The sequence below is a fragment of the Lissotriton helveticus genome, chromosome 3_2 (assembly GCF_964261635.1).
Source record: "Lissotriton helveticus chromosome 3_2, aLisHel1.1, whole genome shotgun sequence".
Classification (NCBI taxonomy): domain Eukaryota; kingdom Metazoa; phylum Chordata; class Amphibia; order Caudata; family Salamandridae; genus Lissotriton; species Lissotriton helveticus.
Window position 1 is genome coordinate 277,878,178 of NC_136062.1, and position 21,509 is coordinate 277,899,686.

Below are 21,509 nucleotides of genomic sequence, written 5' to 3' on the forward strand. Positions count from 1 at the left end.
TGTGCATATAAGTGCGAGCCACAGGTGCAGTCCAAGTTGAAGGGCTTTTCTAGCCCTGTGGGATCTTGAGAAAGGTAGTCCCTTCAAAGAAGCAATGATTGCGGCCTCCCAGCTGAGGGACTCCAAGTGTGCTTATAAGCGCTGGCTAACGGTGCAGTCAACATTGCAGCGATCCTGGTACACGTAACCCCTTCAAAGAAACAATGATTGCAGCCCCGCGCTGCAGACCCCAAGTGCGCTTATAAGCACTGGCCACATAGGCAGTCCACGTTGCAGGGATCCTCCTTATCCTGTAGTCTCTTGGCACAGGTAGTCCCTTCGCCGTGCTGTGGGACCCCAGGTGCGCTTAATAGTGCTGGCCACAGGTGCAGTCAAAGTTGCAGAGCTCCTCCTTGCTCTGTAGGATCTTGAGATAGGTAGTCCCTTCAAAGAAGAAAAGCCTCTCATGAGTGATCTAATATGTGAGGTCATAAGCAGTGCATTGCGGGGGCGCAAGTTATAGTTAGCTCAGGTAACTATAACTGCTGAATTTCACAGGTTTTGTACAAGTGAAATTTGGGCCTAACTATAATGTCCCTCTAACCTTTGAATTTTTCAGCGAATATATATATGTTCCCGTGACCAAGGCAGAAGCGCCGAAACATGTAGGGTTTAAGGAAGTGCTTGGTGCAGTGTTATTTCTGAATAAAGAAACTGACTCCGGTAACGGGCCTCTGTTCTGTGTACTCACTTGTTGTGAAATGACAATCTTCTCCGTGCCTGTTGCTGAGAGGCCGCCCTGAAGGGTCGGGGGCTTCCTGTACGGAGGATTTGCTGTGTGAACTCGGTAAAACGATTCTGGAGAGAGGTGCCGCCGAGGACTGGACCCTCGGTATTGACCCAGAGTCAGCTTTGAAAGTAGGCTGACATGGGGGAACTTTTGGCCGACAATGATGGACAATTATGCTCACAATGAATTTTATTTCAACAGGTTAATAAATGCACCGCCCACTGGAGGGTTGTAAATACGAACAGCTGTCTGAACCACAGGCCCCGCAATGCAGTATGGAAGGGAAGTGATTCCATTAAAAGGTGCCATCGGAGGAAGTGAAATAGAGGTCAAAACATCGGGCTGTGAAACATACGGCGTGTTTCTTGGTGCAGGACTCATCTTTGAAAAAGTTTCCATTGGGAAACGAAACGCGTCAGAATTAAGTCCATCCCTGTTGTCATCCATCAATTAAAACGGCTACAGATGAAGTTCCGTGTGCGGCTCCGTTTCTTTCCGTGTGGGGAGATTTTGTATATATATATTTATTTTTATTTATATATATATATATATATATATATATATATATATATATATATATATATATATATATATATATAGTCATTGTAAACTGGTTCAACCCTCTGCTTTGAGACTGTCAGAGGTTTTGAGTCTTTAGTTAAAACCAACCTGCGATACGTCTGATGCAAGTCCAGTATTGAAAGCACAGTTGTACCATAGAGGAGTGAAATTAGTTTGCTCATTTTTTGCAACTGGTGCTTTTCGATTATTCTGTTCAAATTCAATGCTGAGAGGTCCACGCGCATAAGTGAAGACTGCTATTGCTGTTTGTAGCTTTTTCCTTAAGCTCAATAGGACACCTAAAACAGCTACATGGCACTTTCCTCTGGTCTCCAGTCAGAAACAGAATCATTGTTAAGTCTTTAGTCACATGCACATTTGATCCACATATAGGCTTTCCTGTTTTCAATTTCTATTTTTGGTAGATTCTGGTGGGGTTTTTTCTGTTTTTTCAATACCTTAAAAAACTGTGGTTATCAGTGGTTACACATTTTCGCGCCATTAAAAACAACAGAAACAGTGTTTTTCCGGGGTTTATGGAATTTTAATTTCATTTTAATTATTGATTACTTTCTGCACTGATGGTGCATGTGTATAGATAGCGTGTGCACAGGCTAAAAGAGGTTCAAATACATTTTTACTGCACCAGAATGGACTACAAAGTCAATAGCTTTCTTCATTAACTCTGAAGATTGTAAAGATGTTTTCAGCATACCATCTTGCAAGTTACAAGGATCTCTTACAAAGGAAGCACTTCAGCTCAGGTATCGATTTTGACAGACCATCATACAACTTTTTCACATACATAGCTGAATTACTACAAATACAAACAACATCACTCCAATCTTTATTTATATGACCTTGGTAGAAACTTTTTTCAGCAGCATTCCAGTGGCACTGCGTTCCATTACTACCAAACATATGGTGTCATATTTTCGCCACTATTTCAGATGCTACGTGACAACATTCTTTTCACATATACCTGTCACTACATCTTGCATTGAATGTTTAAAGCTTGGGATGTTTGGCAATTCCCTTGCAATCAATACTGACTCACTAGAAAAGGGGGCTGATATATCAAAGGATTTCACCCATTCTCTGTCAGTGGGTAAATGTGATGGTACAGGAAAGATTCTAATAAAACCAGCCATTTTACATATCAGTGAAATCGAAATCGAATGTAGCCAAAATATCAAATATGATTTTGATATTTCCAGATTCTCTACAGTTTATAAAATAACTAAATAAGTCCCAAAACATGCCTCTAAACACTGCATCTTTAGACCAACGACCACAAAACTGAAAAAAAGCAGAAGGAAGAAGAGACAATGTTTTAGTGACATCCCTAAACAACAAAACTCAAGCAGATAATGTTAGCTCAGTCTTTCTTGATGCTACCTTGTATAACAAAGTTACTTTGTATTGGCCCCTTCAGAAAGATATAAAAATGTCTCTTTCACTCATCTGTGTGTGGATAGGGGCGAGGAGGCCATGCTGGTCCTCCTCGACCTATCCGCTGCTTTCGATACAGTATCTCACGAGATACTACTGGACCGTCTAGGGCAGTCGGGAATCGGAGGTACTGTGCTGACTTGGATTAGATCTTTCCTCACTGGTCGGACTCAGAAGGTCTTTCTCCGACCTTTTGAATCAGAGGGTAAACCGCTTTTTTGCGGAGTGCCTCAGGGCTCTGCTGTGAGCCCTCTATTTTTTAATGTCTATTTGAGCCCATTGGCTAAAGTGGTGGAATCCTGGGGGGTCAGAGTGATCTCCTACGCTGATGATACTCAGCTTGTGTTCTCATTTAGAGATCACTCTGACACCAATTTCACCAATTTTCGCCAGTGCCTCAGCAATATCTGCTCCTGGATGACCTCTAACCACCTTACACTGAATACCGACAAAACTGAGGTTTTATTTTTTAATCAGAAAACCGCGCTGCCTGCTATTCAGTGGTGGCCAACTGTACTGAATCCCCCTCCGGTCCCAGTCCAGACAGCTCGAAATTTGGGCTTTCAATTTGATAATGCACTGTCCTGCAAATCTCAAATAAACAAGGTCACATCAGCTTGCTTTGGCAAACTACGCATGATCAGGAAGATCTTCCCTTACCTCCCTTTGGACTCCCGCAAGACCATTGTACATGCCCTGATCACTTCGCATTTAGATTATGCCAACAGTCTCTATGCGGGCGCTCCCCTTTACCAAATTGAACATCTGCAAATAGTACAAAATGCCGCTGCGAGACTGATTGGCAATATTCCTTTCCGCCACTCGGTTGCTCTATACTGGAAAAAACTGCACTGGCTCCCCATTGCCCGCCGCATCCAGTTCAAAGCTTTGATTCTGGCCTTCCGTGCCCTTAACGGGTTAGGCCCTGGATATTTGAGAAAGAGACTTAAATTGTCCCAATCTGTCAGATCTCTGAGATCGAACAGCCTACGCCTCCTGGTGGTTCCCAGATTTTGTCGTGCCAGGAGCGGGGGCAGAGCGTTCGGCGTAGTAACAGCTAAACTTTGGAACAGCCTCCCACTGGACCTTAGGTTCATTGATTCGGAGCCTTTGTTCCGAAGCAAACTGAAAACTTGGTTGTTCACCATCTCATAAGTTGCTCATTTCTTTCTAGCTTGCAATCTATAGCGCCGGGACACCCCCGTCGGGGGTAGCCGTGCTCTTTATAAGCTTCTTAAATAAAAATATAAATAAATCTTTTCCTTTGTTTGAATGCCACTTAGTTTGTGGTTGCAAAGGTGTTTTTTCAGTGTTTATATGTTTACACCGGTGGTGGCTATTTTCCTTTCGGTGGGGTTTTATCAGTTATTATAGGTTTAAACGTAAAACCAGATAGCCTATCCACATATAATCAAGGAAAACTCACAATCGATACAGCTGCATGTCTCCTGCAAAAATGGAAAGCCTCAGTCGTTTCAATATTCTGTTCCTTACAGGGCTTCCCAGTTGGAAATCATTTTCAATAATCTATTCAAAAAAATATCACCACCTATGTCTGAATCAGTTTCCTTGGGATATATGTTTTTCTTGGGCATTCTTTTCAATCTGGCAACATTAGCCAGTTTTAAAAATGCATTTTTGGCCTGCCAGGATACGCCTATATGTGCACTTCTATTGAGTAAACATGTAACGCAAATGCACTTTGTAATACACTTGAAATCTGTATTCCATCCTTGTCCTTGCAAAGTGGAACATGGCCGAAAGTAGGTTTGTTGTATATTACTCTCACTATAAAGCGCCAGGAAGGGAAAAAACTTGAATAAAACAGTTTTACGGGGAGAGTCCATCAAGATGTAAGGGACTGCTCTGAATCCAAAATTTAACATTCGCTATGTAAAATGAATGCATCCTTCTAGTTAGAACTAAGCCTGGGCGGAGTTTGTGGAGTTCTGCTATGCGGAACTTCGCTGAGGGCAAAAAAAACTCTGCTGCACGGAGCGGAGCGGAGCAGGAGGCGCATTGCATTAGATGAATGCCGTTTGCTGTGATTTTCAGTACCAAGTGCTTGTCCGCACTGTGCAATCATCGCGAACGGCACCATGCACAGTGCAAGCGGGTGCTGCTTCCTTTCTGCCGCAAGAGTAGATTTACTCGAGCAACAGCTTTCTCAACGCAAAAGGTCGCAAGCATATGTGACCACTAGCAATGAGAAATCTGACTGCCCGGTTTGAGCAATCTCGCGGCGAGGTTGATTTTCCACGCTCACCAACTTGACGTTGACGATCGCGAACGAGAGGAAATCTCGCCGGGTGGTGGATTTTCCCCACTCCCGCTCACCTACTTGACGTTGACAAACATGAGTGAGGAACAAAGTATACGGAGCGGAGTTTATTGGGACTCCGCGTAAGGTGGAGTGCGGAAAACTCTGCAAACTCCTCGAGCTGAGTTCACTGCACTACCCAGACTTAGTTAGAACCCAGCATATTACATGGTATTGGGGGGCACATATATGCAAAAGCACTAACATGCAAAGCCCCCTCTTTCAGTAATAGGAATTCTCAAATTCAGACTTTAAGGAGCAGACTCAGCATTAACGTGCCCTATAAAAAGCAGTTTGCATCAATCAAGAGGATCAGAACATGTGAGTCCTTTTGGGTGTGTTGTGAAACAATCTTTTCAGTGCACTCCCCACGAAATTGTTTTATCAATAATTATTAAATGCAGTGACAAAAATATGGAGAATTAGACAAAGTTGAAGAGGTAATAGTCTTGTCTTTTGTCCAAAGGGAATATGATTGCATGGGGAACCACATGCAAGCCATACTCTTTTCTGGAATATTGTGCTCAGGTGAAATGTGACCCCTCTTTAGTTCTCCTGTAAAGGTGTACTGTGACTGTCTTCCATTGGGCTCTTTCTGTGGCTGAAAATATTACACCCATGATTAATTTCACACAAACACAGCTGAGCCTCTAAAGCCTAATAGTTACATCTGCTGCCTGCTTGAATACAGCTGTGCTTAATTAAAAACGCACTCAATTTGGTCACTCGGGCATCCATACAGATATGTTGATTACATGAATTCTACTTTCTGAATGAATTTTTCACCCCTTTTTAAGAGACCGTGTAGTTATTTTTGATGTATTTTAAGTTCTGACTTTGCAAAAGAATACATTTTCTCTGACGCTCATGGCCAGTGCTACTGAATGTCGGCGTGCCGAATACCAACACTGCATAGTCTTGATTCCACTACCAGACAGTCTCTGTCTCTATATCTCAAGGGTGCAAGTGCCTGCGTTTGTCACATTTTTTCTGCCTTTTTTCTTCCTCCTCTTTCCCTCTTGTGTTTTTTTTCTCTCATTTTCCATAGGTCAAAGTTAGAGGAGGAAAATAAATGCTGCTGCCCAAAAATGAGTGCTGTTGGGGCCAACTTGCAACCACCGGCTCAAATTAACTGCTGTCTGTAAGGCACACGCTACAAACTGAATTGTCTCCAGAGAACTTCAGACAACATAGATCAAGAAAAACATTGCCAACCCGAAAGGTGCTTGAGCATGACCCAGAGTCATAAGCATCTAATTTCTGAACAGGAACATCTTTAGCTGTCACGGAATGCTTTAACCACTTCGGCGCTTGTGACGAGCTGAGCTCGTCATCAGTTGCGCCGCTCGCACGCTGATGACGAGCTGAGCTCGTCATGTAACGCGGCTTTTTGAAAAAAGCCGCACAGCGCAAAAATAGCCGCCGCACGCATGCGGTTAATACATTTTGAGAAGGGAACTCTACAACTTGTAATCAATTAAACCACCACAGCCATTACCCCAGTTATCTCTTTACAAGATAAATAAATACGTAAATAGCAAATAGCTGTTTGATTCAATTTAGCAAATGGAGATTTAGACTAGGTGCAAGTGTGACACACAGGCCTGGGAGACAATCCCAGAGTGAATGCATGAACACACAGCATGACCACAAAACACCATACAGTGTTGTGTAGATATTCAATACAGTTATTCATGATAATTCCTTTAAATAATGCATACATATTTATCTCTTCTACCAAGAAATCGTACAAATCGAGACACCATTAGTTATTCCGATGTATATGAAAGACATCAAGCTCGTGATAGCGGAGGGATATCTACAGGACAGAGCCGAGAAGTGGACCACCGTATGCAAGCACTACGACCGCAAAGTGCAGGCTGAAGGCCTGCTGGAGCACTTCATGGTCGAAGGTAGGTGCTTTTCAGTGATAATCAGACACGTTGGACTCTATGCACCCATAGAAAGGCCTCAGTTCACGAATGAATGGGTAACTCATGTTTTGTATCTATTCAAACTCATAAGTCACATGTATAATTTTACGGTACAGTTTAAGGGTTAGCAGGATACCTACTCACAGTCGTTTTTACTAATGTACCATGTCTAATATGGCATGGGTTACAGTGTGCCTCCACGATATACTTTTGAGAAATACTTTCATAACCTTTATACAGTGATATTTTTAGTTTTCATTCATTTTTTGCAAAAATATTTAGTACTCAGCTTTCACTGATTTTCTGAAATGCCCACAGAACCCCACTGCCCATACTATTACTAAAACTACTAGTTATTCTACTTCTACTCATGATAACAATAATAGAGATGGTAGTACCGCAGTACTAGTCACAACAACTTAATGACTATAATGCTATTAGAAAAGTCCACCCACTTACTGTGGAAGTATCAACAATAAACAAGGAGAGACAGAGAGATATATGGTAGGTAATGTTGGGGTATGGGATAGTAGGTAAGGGGGTGTATTGCACTTTACAAGGGATGTTACTATGGTGCCATGTGGTGGTAGAGCAGTGCTGGTATTAATGAGAATTTATGGTTGGTACTGACATGCTGGAGAAGGCAGTGTGCTGTGCATGGAAGGATGTTGATGTTGCTTAGGTGGTAATGCAGTGGTGGGGTGGAAATTAGACTGTCAAGTAGTTATGCTGTGCTGTGAGTAAAAGTGGTGCTGGAGGTAGTGTAACATTGTGGTGGTAAAAGTGTCAGCGTTATTGAGCGTCTGACCGGTGTGTGTGGGATTAAGGTTTTATTGCTGTGCTAGGCAGTGGTAATGGAATGCTGAACATTTCTGAGATGTGGTAGTGTGGGGCTCGAGAAATGTGATTCTGAGAGGTGCTAATAAGGTGGTGGGAAGTGCCTTGTGCTGACGTGAAGGGATGGCTGTGTGGTAGTGAGGGTATATGGAAATGCCAGTATAATGCTGAGTAAGCAGTAGTGCAATGGAGTTGGTGATGTAGGGATGAAGGTGAAGTTATCTATGGCATATGTAAAATGATATTTGTTAGTATTATTTGTAGTAGTCTAGAGTGAAAGTTGTGGGGATTAGTCTGGAGCTAAGAATTGATAGTCTGGTAATGGTGGTATACTGAGTCATGCTTTTAGTGTGGGTTTCGGGTCACAGTGTGGTACTGTTAGAGAGGCGGATTGCAGCCGTGAGAAGTTTGTGTGGTGATGCAGAGCGTTAGATTGGATGTGTACGGGTGGAGATGGTAATGCAGCACTGATTGTGATGATAGTAGTTTGCTGAGTGGTCTAAGTGTGGTGGTGGGTGGTAGGAATATGGTCATGTCAGTGGTTATATCGGTGATCGTGTAGCGCTGTGCATGATTTGTGTTAGGCTCTGGGATGGCAGTGTGTCAGATGATAACAGTGCACTTGTGTTCAGTGAAAATGTAGTAGAGCGTAGTGACAGTGCTGAGGAGGTAATATAAAGTGGATAGTAGGATGGTGGTTGGGGATAGTAGTGCAATTTTGGGTGAAAGTTTAGTTTTGAGTGGTGATAGTCTAGTCCTGATTAGTAGGAGTGCTGCAGTAAATGGTGGTGGTGCTTTGGTGTAATGTGTACAGCGATGGAAGTGATAGTACAATGGGGGGGAGTAGAGTGCTGTGTTGTTGGTTGTTTGGTTGGTGTGGGATGCTGGTAGTGCCAGCCTGCCAGTGTGGCTGGTAGTATTTTGGTGTGATGTAGTCATGAGGTGGTAGGGCTAAGCAGGAAAGGAGGTGAAGTGGTAGTTTAAAGTGATGAGGTAGTTTTAATGTGCTCCTGTGCAGCAGTGTGGTGTTGTAGCAGATAATCTTATGCTAATCTCATGTACACACCATGAAGCATCATTATTATTTTTTGTATATTTCTTTTTATTGAACATTCGACCAAATCACATCCATTGGTTACAAGCAGGTGTCTCCAACATATCACAATGACATCTAGCACATTTCCAAATTATACACAGTTATAGTATTAGGTAGATCAGGGGGATCCAAGCGCATCAGCATCTCCCCCCTGTAACAATTCCAGGCCTCCCACACCCTATTCCATTTCCTCGGACATCCCCTGGCAATGTAGACTGACTTCTCTCTAAACATAGACCAGTCCAGTTCTTCCATCCACTTCCCAATCCGAGGCGATTAGCTAGCTACCCACAGTTGAGCAATGTTGCGCTTCGCTACCATGAATGCTAAGGTTGCCCATTGCGTTTTGTGGGTGTTCAGGTCTGTTGGTTCTCAGACATTTAAGATGCATCTACAAGCCTCCAGCTCCAAGTCAATCCCCAGGACCGCCCGCAGCGTACGATGAACCTCCCTCCAATATGGTTGTATGTGTTGGCAGTGCCATAGTATATGGATAAATGTTCCCAGCTCCCCACAGCCCCGCCTGCACTCTCCGCTCTCTCTACGACCCATTTGAACTAGACGGGGACCTGTAACATACGTCCTATGTAGTATTTTAAGCTACACTAGCCTCAGTTTTGTTTGGATAGACACTACACGCGGGGAAGAAACTGCCGCCTGCCAGTCTTCGGCGTCTAATTCTAGACCGTCCTCATTCCAGTTCCGTTTGATATTAAGCAATGGATCGTCCATGTTATTTATTAGTTGCCTATAGATCAGAGATATGGTCTTCTCTGGAAGGTGTCCATCTAGCACCATGTCTTCTAGGGGATAAGCGTCTGAAAGTGCAGTTTCCCTAGAGACTTGGGAAAGTAGCGAATGCCGAACCTGGAGGTAATTGAAGTACTCATTATCATTCAGACTATATTGTAGCTTGAGTGAATCGAAAGTGTGGACAGTTCCTGCCCCCCAGACGTCTTTTATTCGTGAGATCCCAATGAGATAACCCTTGTCAAACCCTTTGGATTTCCAGAAGCTCCCTAATTTCTCAGAGTTCCAGAGCGGAGTGGCTAGTGTTGATTTGCCTTCCCACTTCAGGTGCCTATTGGCTGCATGCCATATTTGTACAGCATGCGCCATGGGGCCAGTAAGCGAATATCTGCGGGGCCCTGCGTATAACGCTCTGGTGTATTTCCCCCCTCGGAGCTGCCACCTATCCATGGCAAATCCAGGATCGCTTAGTTTACCGTATATTCCATGATTGAAATCCGCCTATTGGGATGCCTACTAACATTTCCTTAGGTCGGGCAACCCTATGCCTCCGTCATACCAATTGAGGGTCAGCTTTGAAAACGCTATATGGGGTCTACCATCCCAGAAGAGCTGCCTCTGGAGACTCTCAATTTCCCTGAAGTAGGACTCTGGTACTGGATCCATTGTGTTTTGGAGTATGTACAAGAACCGAGGCAAAGCCATCATCTTAAAAAGCACAGCTCTGCCCAGCATGGAGAGCGGGAGGGATTTCCAGCGTGCGACATCGTTTCTGAGTCTCAACAAGGGGGGGAGTCAGATTACGAATGTAACAGAGTTTCGAGTCAAGTGTTATGTAGATGCCGAGGTATCGGAAACCTTCCAGAACAGTTTGAATCCGGATGAAGCATCATTATTAAGCATCAGGGTGAATTCTCTATCTGGGAACCCTCTTTTTTTTTTTAAATAGATTTTATTGGTTATTTCCACGATACAAAGAAAACATTTCTTACATTCTTCATTTACCGGAAACCTGTCTCATTAGATATTCCCAACAAACCCCAATCATACCCTCCCCCCAATTACCGTGGTGCGATTAAATGCACTTTTACCATAAAAACCTGAAACTCACAACGCGCCAGGTCATCATTAACAATTCCCCTTACAGATGATCACATGCCCGTAAGTACTCATTCCTCTCCATCATCTGCTCGTTGCAATAACAAGGCTTGGAGCAGAGCCTCCCATGCTCTCGCCAATTCCAGTGCCTTATCTCCTCCTCCCCGCTAGGCTTGCTGGAACCTGATCACACTTTCACTGCTGGCCCATTTACAGAACTCCGCACGCCAGTGGCTACTAGATGGTCCCTCCCTTGACTTCCAGTGCCAAGTGATCTCCCTTTTGGCTAACAGCAACCCCAGGTCAATAAATTTACTGGTAATCTTGTTCTTGGCTGTGTGTGGAAACCAGTGCAGCAAACATGTCGCCATGTCATAGGTCAGCTGTCTATCCGTTAATTCAGTCAGAAGAGCACCCACTTCCTCCCAGTAGTTCCCCATCATCGGACAATGCCACAACATGTGGTCCAATTCCACCTCCTCTTCCCTACATCTGGGGCATGCCGCCGCTTGTACTTTGAAGTATTTCTTAATCTTCCCTGGCGTCAGGTAAGCCCAATGTAAAATAAAGAACTGCACCTGCTGAAATCTGGTGTTCCTACTACCCTTTCATGCTCTCCCAAGGATCTTGCCCCAGGTTGCATCAGGAATAGTACGGCCTACAATCGCCTCCCATTTCAATTTCAGTTCCAGCAACGGACTCAGCCCTTCGTTCAGCATCCTCTGATATAAACAAGTAATGGCTTTGAAGGTCCCCGCTGCCATCACCACATACTGGCAAGCCATCGTGGTCTCAGGTTCAGCCTGTCCCTTGCCCCAATGCTTCCTCACCGCTGCCACTACCGCTGCGTGAAGCAGGATGCTACCCTCCGGCAGCCCGAATGCAGTGTGGAAAGCCTGGAACGACAGCAGCTCTCCGTTTATATACAAATCTCCTACCATTTGGACTCCCAACTCCTCCCAGTCTAAGAGGGAAGACCAGTCTCCACCATGTGGAAGCGCCATAAGCATCCCCAGGGAATCTCAGGCGCGTAAGGCCGGACCACATCCGCCCTGCGCAGGCTCCTAGCCCAGCATTGTCGCAGCGTCCGCTCCTCCATTGTAAGGTCACGTAGATCGAGCCTCTGCTGCATAACTATGTAGGACAGAATGTGTCGGTGTATCCCTAAGCCCCTCCTATCCTCCGGGCCCCTGAATTCCGCGGCAATCTCCTGCGTCAAAACCTGCAACTGAGCAGCCAGATAGTAAAGCTCAAAATCGGGCACCACCATTCCACCCTCCCGTTTAGGTCTCAAAGTTCAAAGTTCAAAAAGTACTTTATTCGGCTAAAAAGGCAATAACCATAAAAGCAACAGAAAAGACACAGTTCATTTACAATTTTGAATAGTACAGCTATTTGTAAAGGAAGATATTAATATAGTACATAGTATTTACACTGTTACAATTCATCTAAGCAAATTGATTTCCGATGTTTAAACCTGTTTAAAACTCAGATAGTGAGGCGACAGTAAAAACATTGTCCATTTTTTGCAATTCTAAAAACGCTGGGCGACATCTATACAAATTCATCTCCTTTAGGATAGGGACGATCAGTTTTCTACGAGGTAGTGTATAACATTTACAAAAGAATAAAACATGTATGTTGGATTGTACAGATATTTCATCACAGGGACATACAGGCAATTCATTGGAACACGAGTTCATTTCAGGGAAAGTGAATAATCTAAAAACAATATTGAATCTGAAACGTGTTAAAAGGAATCTATCATAATTAGGCATATTTAGGGTTAAGTATGGCTGTAGTTTATCTCTGAATAAAATTAACTGATGTGAAGAGACAGAGTTTTTCTTAGTTTCTTCAAGCAATCTTTTTTCTCTAAGACAGTCCATACACGTTTAGGTCTCATCAATGAGGTCAGCGCTACTCTCCATCTCCCGGAACCCCACAGAAACCCCACCATCAATGATCTCAATTCCTTAAAAATCCGCGGGGGGATCCAGACCGGTAGAGTACGAAAAAAATAAAGCAATCTGGGCAGAGCCACCATCTTGAGCAGCAATACTCTCCCCACCACCGCCAGGGGGAGGGCTGACCAGAACGCCACGCATCCCCTCAAAGCGCTTATACATCTCCCAATATTTCCGTCCCGCAGGTCTGCACTCTCATGGTAGATCCTCACCCCTAAATAAGTAAAGCATGTTGGTTCCCATCTCAACTCACCTATCTCCAAAGATTCTCGCAATCCAGAGCGGACCGGAAAAAGACACGACTTACTCCAGTTGACCCGAAGGCCAGACACTCGTCCAAAATTCAACAGCAACGATTCCGCTGCCCGCAAAGCTATCTCGGTGTTTTCCAGAAAAAGGAGCAAGTCATCCGCATATAGAGACGCATATTGCGGTGCCCCCTTCAGCAGGAGCCCACGGTAAACCCTCCCCGAGCGCGCCTGAATCGCAAACGGCTCCATGGCTAGCGCAAACAAAAGCGGGGATAGCGAACAACCCTGTCTCGTTCCCCTCAACACAGGATACTGGGTAGATATGACCCCTCCCAGCTGCACCCTAGCCGTTGCCGCAGCATACAACACTCTTGTCCAATTACAAAACTCTCACTCAGTCCAAATCTTTCAAGCACCTTATGTAAGAACGCCCATTCCAAACTGTCGACGGCCTTTTCTATGTTGACAGACAGCACTGTAGGCCTCTCGGAGTCAGGCTGACCACCCTCCATAACCCGCAATAACATCCTGATGTTCGAAGCAGTGTGCCGAGTGGGGATAAACCCCGCCTGGTCCTTGTGTACCAACGTGGTCATAAACGGCAAGAGACGAGTCACCAAAATCTTACTCAAAATTTTGTAGTCCACCGTCAACATGGACAACGGTCTGTAAGAGGCCACATCCTCCTGACCACGACCTAACTTCAACAGCGGTATAATCAACGCTTCTCTCATGGATGCTGGAAGGCGTCTCCGCTTCCCAGCCTCCACATATACCTCCAACAACCGAGGTGCTAAAACATCAATATATTGCGCATAAAATTTCACAGGTAGTCCATCCACCCCTGGAGTCTTGTTCCGAGCCATCTGCTTTATCGCGACCCGTACCTCAGCTAGCGATATATGCTGATCCAATAATTTCACCTGGTCATCCTCCAGTTGAGGCAGCGGGACCTCATCCAGGTACCCCTCAATATCGGCCTCCCCCACCTCCAGTGCACTCCTATATAATGACTCATAATAACTCCTAAACCAGGCCAGCACCTCTGCCTGAGAGTAAACCAACTGTCCTGCCTCATTCGCTACGCACAAGACCGGGTTGCCCTTCGGCACAGGATTCGCCAACCGTGCAAGCAGGGTTCCCACCTTATCTCCCTCCGCATGCGTTTTTGCCAAATAATTTTTGTGGTCGAAGCAGCGCAGCCTTTCCACCTCTACTGCTACCTTCTCTCTCGCCTCTAGCAGCTGCTCCTGCAATCCCGGCTCATCCGGCCGACGCTTCTCCATGTCTCGCAGCCCTTCTTCAGCCCTCATCACATTATTAAGCACCACCTTCCTGACCCCCGAGTATTTACTAATACACAATCCTCTCACCACCACTTTAAAGGCATCCCATTCCATCACCCTTGTTTCTACTGATCCCTGATTGTCCTCAAAATAATGTTCTATTCCCACTCGTATCTCCTCCCGAAACACCGGGTCATCCAGCGTCTCAGGCCGGAGCCGCCAGGTAGGAATCGCTGAGCGCGCGCGCTGCCAGGTATGCAAGAGGAGCATCGGATTATGATCCGAAACAGTGCGTGTGAGGTACTCAGAACGCGCAGCTATCTGTGCTATCTCTCCAGAGCAAAGAATTGCGCCGATCCTAACATGCAGGTCATGCATTGCGGAGAAAAAGGAGTAATCCCTTTCTCGGGGGTGTTGCTTGCGCCATACATCTACCAGCCCCCAACTGTCCTGTCAATCGGATCTACTTTTAGCCAATTTCCTAACCGGAGACGCTGTCAGCGGAGGATGCGATCTATCCAAGGCAACATCCGTGATCGCATTAAAGTCTCCCCCCACTATCGCAGCACCTGCCAAATACTGCGCCAATGTCCCCGACAGCTTCTCATAAAAGCGCGCCTGTTCTACATTTGGAGCATAAATGCTACAAAGCACCACATCCCTCCCATATAGCTTATCCTCCACCGCCACGAACCTACCCTCTGGATCTAAAACATGTCTCGTGGCCTGGAAAGGGGTACCCGCTCTCACCCAGACCAGCGCTCCTCTGGAAAAGTCCGAATATGCCGTGCTAAAGACCTGCCCTCTCCATCGGCGCTGAAGCTCTAGGCCCTCCACCTTAGTGAGATGTGTCTCCTGCAGCAAGGCGATCTGAACCCCCCTCCTCACCAAATATGCATGTACCTTGTGCCTCCTAGACATTGTGCTCAAACCCCTTACGTTCCATGTGATGCATCGTAACTCAGGTAACGTTCCCATCACCTTCATCCGCCCGCCTCAGGAGTTCTGTTCCACCCACACCACCAGCAATTCCCCAACAGTCAACATCCCTCTCAACTCCCACAACCCTCCCCCCCAGAACAGGACCCAATAATAGTCTATCAGCCCCCATCCAAACCATATAAAGCACACAACTAAAGTCTGCAGTAGTCACTGCAGAATGCCTTCAGGGCGGTAGGGGAGTGTCTCGGCCCCAACAGGGAGCGACATTTGCCAGGCCCACCCCCGCCCTAGATCCCGCATGGTAGTGCCCTATAACAATCAGTCCTCTTGCCAACCCCTAACAGAGACATACGTAATGGCAGTCCCAGATGGCCTGGTTTCCATATCAGAGTCACTCATCCAATATGCCTTCCGCTGTCGCAGGCGTGACCGAGGGGCCCCTGCTGCTGTCCGCTTCAGAAAGCTCAGTGTCCGACCGGCCTTTACCGTCGTCCGATTCCGTACCCCTCTCCGATTCCGTCTTCTGCGAATCCGTGATCGCCGCCGTCGCCTCCAGAGCCCCTTGCTTGTCAGCCGCCATTTGCGTCTTTTGTTGTTTCCGCAGAGATCTGACCCTCTTCCGTATCCTCTGGGATTTACGCACTTGCGATGCCTGAAACAGTACAGAATGTTCGAGTCCTCTCCGGTCTGTGCCCGCTCTATACGACTCAAGCCATGTCCATGCCTCATCAGGGGTAAAAAAGAACTGCGTAGCACCATCCACGATGATCCTCAGCTTAGCCGGAAACAGTAGCGAGTACTGGATACCTTCTGTCCTGAGCTCTTTTTTAATCGACAGATAGGAGGCTCTGCGCCGCTGGATTTCCTGCGTATAGTCCGGGAACAGCGTGACTTTGCTGTTCTCGACCGTGAAGGGTCCCATCATGCAAGCTCGCTGAATCAGTGCGTCCCTGTCCTTATAATGAAGCAACTTGGCCACCACGGGTCTCGGTGGTCGGCCTTGTTGAGGGGGCTTATCTGGGACTCTATGCGCTCTTTCAAGCGTGAAAAAGGGGGACAGGCTCTCCGGCGCAACCACTGTCTTAAGCCACTCTTCCAAGTAGGCCACCATGTCCTCCCCTTCCACTTTCTCCGGCAGGCCTACAACCCGTATGTTATTACGGCGATTCCTGCTTTCCGCATCTTCTGCCCTCTTCTCCAGCAACTCGATTCATTCCAACGCGTGCCCCAACTTAACATCCGTAGCAGCTTGGGCCGGTACGAGGTCTTTCAGAGCCGCTTCATTTGTCTTCACCTTGTCCGCTAGCTTCGCATGATCAGCTCTCAATAACCCCAGCCCCGTTGCCACCTGGGCAATGTCCGTCTGCAGAGCTTCCTTCGTGGCCGTGATGGCTGCCAGGATTTGATCTAGACGCTGGTGGAGAGCCGATTCTGATTGCGCCACATCTGCACCCCCTTCCGCTCCACGAGAGGAGTCGTGGCCCGTTTCATCTTCTTTCCTGAGTTTCGGCTTCACGATCGCAATTTACCAGTGTGCCATACACTGTCGCTGGCCTCCCCGCTCACGAGCTTCGCAGGGCAGTCTCCTTTCTCGTCCCGATAGCTGGCAGTGTGGCGCAGCACTTCTCGGTCGCTTAGCAGGCCAGTCCCCGGTCCACCGTCTCACGCCATTCTAGCTGAGTCCTAGATACGGCTCCTCTCTCCAGCAATCGAATCCCCCACCGGCCCAAGCAGGCGCCGTCCAGTCCGAGATCACCTCTTGCTGCTGAGCACTGGCATCAGGGTCCCCTCGTCAACGCCCTCCGGCCGCCATCTTAGACCTCCAGCGTAATCGTCTCGACAGCCCAGGCTCCAATGTGTGCCCCTCAGGGCCTCTGGGCTACCTTCCCCGTTGGTGCAGGGCCAGGCCACAGGTCCCCCCAGCCACTCAGTTCCCGTTTGAAAGGGGTCTCAGATCGTTCCAGGACTTCGACCAGCATCGGTCCCTTCCGCCATTTTGTCGTCGCCTCCGTCTCCAAGGCCCGTCTCTCGTGTTATCTGGGAACCCTCTTCTGCAGCTTCAGGAATGTCTTCAATGAAACTGAAGAAACCAGTTACTAATAGTATCTATTGTTTTGCTGCTGTGTGATTGTGTGTGGTTAGTAGGGAGTTTGCACGGCATTAAGTTTCAAAATAAATTTAGGGGCCGATTCTGATTTGGGAAAAATGCACTCCGAACAGCCGTACGGAGTCTTTTTCCCATGCGAATCGTACCCTGCAACGTCCCCGTACGTACGACGTAGTACGATTCTCACCCAATGTAGCTCCCCGTACGAATCGTACCAGGAACCGTACGACTTGAATTCCTGTACGAATCGCCACCGGAACACGCAGCAAGAGACGTTTGTACGGTTCGCAGCATGTTTTCCCGACCCAGCAAGTATGATTCGTCCTGCCGACCCTCCGTACAACTCTATTCCTACGGGAGCTGAAAACTGTCAGAAAAGCAGAGTACGCCTCGAAACAGGTACGGAACGGACCCCCCCCCCCGGGTACGGTGCGTACCCCTACGATCATGGGGTGTACGCACCGTACCCTGCGATCTTGGGGTGTACGCACCGTACCCCATGTTCGCTGGGTGTACGGAGCGTACACCCTGTGATCGCGAGGTACGGTGCGTACACCCCATGATCGCAGGGGTACACACCGTACCCCTACGATCATGGGGTGTACGCACCGTATGGTGTGTATGTTTATGTGTGCTTTTCCGTACGAATCGCCCTTACCTGACGTGGGCCGTATGAATCGCGTCCTCATACCCCGGTCCGGATCGTACTCGTCGGATCGTACTTCATGTGTACGAGTCATACGGTTCACGGTTTCAGCCTTGCAATATGTACGAATCGCGACGATTTGGACAGATTGACAAAACACGGATCGTACTACGCGACTCGGACGGACGGGTACGATTCGTACGGCGAGGGCTCCGGATCCGAATCGTACGGACGTTTTTTTTCCCGAATCGGAATCGACCCCTTAGTGTGAAAGTCAAATGAGATTAATCTAGGAAGATCTCTATGTTGTTTTATGCGCATGGATGGATGTGTCCTTGGACTTTCCATTTTTCTCTTGAATTGGGGAAAGGTTCAATTGTCTATTGCCCAGCCAGAGTCTAATGTTTTTTTATGCATACATCTAAACACAGGTCAGTGTCTTATGATGAGATTTTGAACTTGTAAGGATGTGCTATCTTTATCTTATATTATCTGCTTGTCTCTTGGTTGTAATTGGTGTAGATGGTAGTAGGGGCATCAATTAGCAGGATGCTGCAAGTTATATGGCTTTGATGCCAGACTGAGCTTATGATTTTAACGAGGTTTGGTCTAGCCTGGATCACTGACATAATATCGAATACCAAAATATAGACTAACCTAAATATCGATGAAAAAATATAGAATGCAAAAATATCGAATTCCTATCTACAAACAGGTAAGTACAATAATATCGAATCAAAAATATCGTTGTAAAAAATATAGTTAGTCAAAATATAGAATTTTTTGAATGTCTTAAAATTAATTGAAAATTAATGAAATAATACATATAATAACTTAAACATACTTAAAATACTTAAATAACATTACAATTAATAAATAATTAACGTAATTAAAAATAACATACAATTTTATTTTTTAATACATATATATATATATATATATATATATATATATATATATATATATATATATATATATATATTAACGTAATATTAATAAAAAATATACAATATTTTTACCTTAGTATAGTGGGAGGGTAAAATTTACTATTACCACTCTAGTGAGAGCAACAGTAGGGAAAGCTTTGGATAGCGTAGCAGTAAAAATGACTATTCCCACTCCAGTGAGTGCAACAGTAGGGAAAGCGTTGGATAGTGGGAGGGTAAAAATTACTATTCCCACTCCAGAGAGTGCAACAGCAGGGAAAGCGTTGGATAGCGGGAGGGTAAAAATTACTATTCACACTCCAGAGAGTGCAACAGTAGGGAAAGCGTTGGATAGCATAGGGCTAAAAATTACTATTCCCACTCCAGTGAGTTCAACAGTAGGGAAAGCGATAGATAGCGTAGGGGTAAAACGTACTATTCCCACTCCAGTGAATTTGACAGTAGGGAAAGTAATGATTTAATATATTAATAAAAATTAATTAAATATCAATACTAATAAAACATTAAGTAAAATTAATTACCAATTTAATATTATGTAATAATTAATTAATTAGAAATACAAATACATATTAGTTAATAAAAATCAATTACCTACTCATAATTAATTAACAACTAATTAATTTTCAATAACAAAAACTAATTATTAATACAAATTAACACCAATTAATAATTAATTAACAGTAAACTAATTATCAATACATAAAAAGTATTTTTAATATGCAATTAATTACAATTACATTACTTCCCACCCTATTCCCCTATAAACCCACAACCTGCTATGGAAAACAAATTAATAAAATTATCATAACTATCAAAGAATTAATTAATAAACATGAATTGGCAATTAATACAAATTAATTACCAATTAAAAATTTATTAACAATAAATTAAAAATCAATACCAATACATAAATAAAAAATATTTACTTAATTACAATTAAATTACTTCCCACCCTATTCCCCTATAAAGCCACAACCTGCAACGGAAAATAAATTAATAAAATTAACATAGTTATCAATTAATCAATTATTCCAAATTAATTACCAATTAAAAAATAATTAACAATAAATTCAAAATGAATACCAATAAATAAATACAAATATTTAATTGATTACAATTAAATTACTCCCCACCCTATTCCCCTATAAACCCACAACCCGCTACAGAAGTAAAAAGCAACATTAAATTAAAAATAATTGTTAAAAATTAATATTTAATTTAATATAATTAAATGAATTCCCACCCTATTCCCCTATAAACCCACAACCCGCTACAGAATTAAATTACGTAAAAATTAAATAACATAAAATTCATTACTTAAAAAAAAGTAAACATACATTACAAAGATAATATACACTTTTTACACATATACTAACATACAAAACAATTAAAAAAAATTGATATTAATATAAATTCGATATATTTTAATGCCTATATTATATACTTTGATATTTTAACTTCGATATTTTGGCAATCGATATTACTTACCTTCAATTCGATATTTTTAACCACTATATTGTGTCCATTCGATATTTTGTCCATTCTATATTTTTTATTCGATATTATGTCCATTCTATATTTTTATTTCGATATTATGTCTTGTTACCGTCTAGCCTGTGCTATTTGAGTATGACCATTTGTACGTAATATTGGCACGATTTAAGTCGTTTACTGTTGGGTATAGAATGTTGTTGGTTGTCCAATACCGCCAAAATATGGATTATATATCGAAGCTATCTTGGACGCCAGAGACATATTGATTGTGATATTGTTTTGTAGGTTTAAGATTTAGATGATTAGAGGTGTCAAAGTTACTCTCCAAAACCAGACTCACTTTTATACTTTAGTACAATGTAGAGTGGTTCCTTCTGGGAGTGAGTAATCAACACTGGTTTGACTGTGGGGAACTGAACAAGGAGGAAAGCACGAGACGAGGCACTGCAAACTTCACACTCACACAAATTCAACAGCAGTTATGTGGTTAGTTTAAAAAAATTAATAAATAAATAACTGAATATCAAAGTAGAGAGAGGGAAAACTGGAAACAGCGTGTCTGTAGGTGTGAGAGATAAAGGAGATAGTGCGAGTGTGTGTAAGAGAGTGAGAATGTATGTAACCTGTAGAGGGATACTAGAGCCTGAAGAATCCTAGGTGAACATCCTCTGGTAGTATTTTCACTTAGGCGATAGCAATCAGCTCTTGGTTCCGCAAGCTAGAGTGAGGTGGTGGGAATTAGGGTTGGTATTAGGGTACACTCCGCTTCATTTTTTAAGGTTCTCTGAGTTCTGGGAGAGCAAAGTTAGGGTTCAAGGAAGCATGCTCTTCAGCATGCGATATGTCCTGCCCTACTCCACAAATACATTAAGGTGGCCTGAGCTAAACTATCTCAGTATGGGTCCTTAATAAGTTTGCCTAGCTGGACCCCCTATGCTCTCTGCCTGACTTCAGCCTGACTTCAGAATGGTCTCACGTACAGGTTCATTTGGGATGATGGACACAGATCCCTAGCTCTTGTATTTCAGGACCTTGGACCGCTAAGCAGGAAT

The 21,509-nt window shown here is 44.5% G+C and overlaps 1 protein-coding gene across 1 annotated transcript in view; it reads left to right on the top strand.

Annotated features, from left to right (window-relative positions):
• Nucleotides 1-21,509, top strand: part of LOC144826655 (uncharacterized) — a 152,055-nt gene that overhangs the window by 115,523 nt on the left and 15,023 nt on the right. The window contains exon 4 of the mRNA XM_078685214.1: nucleotides 6,845-7,015. Coding sequence (XP_078541340.1) covers nucleotides 6,845-7,015 — 171 coding nt within the window. The remainder of the gene's footprint in view (nucleotides 1-6,844; nucleotides 7,016-21,509) is intronic.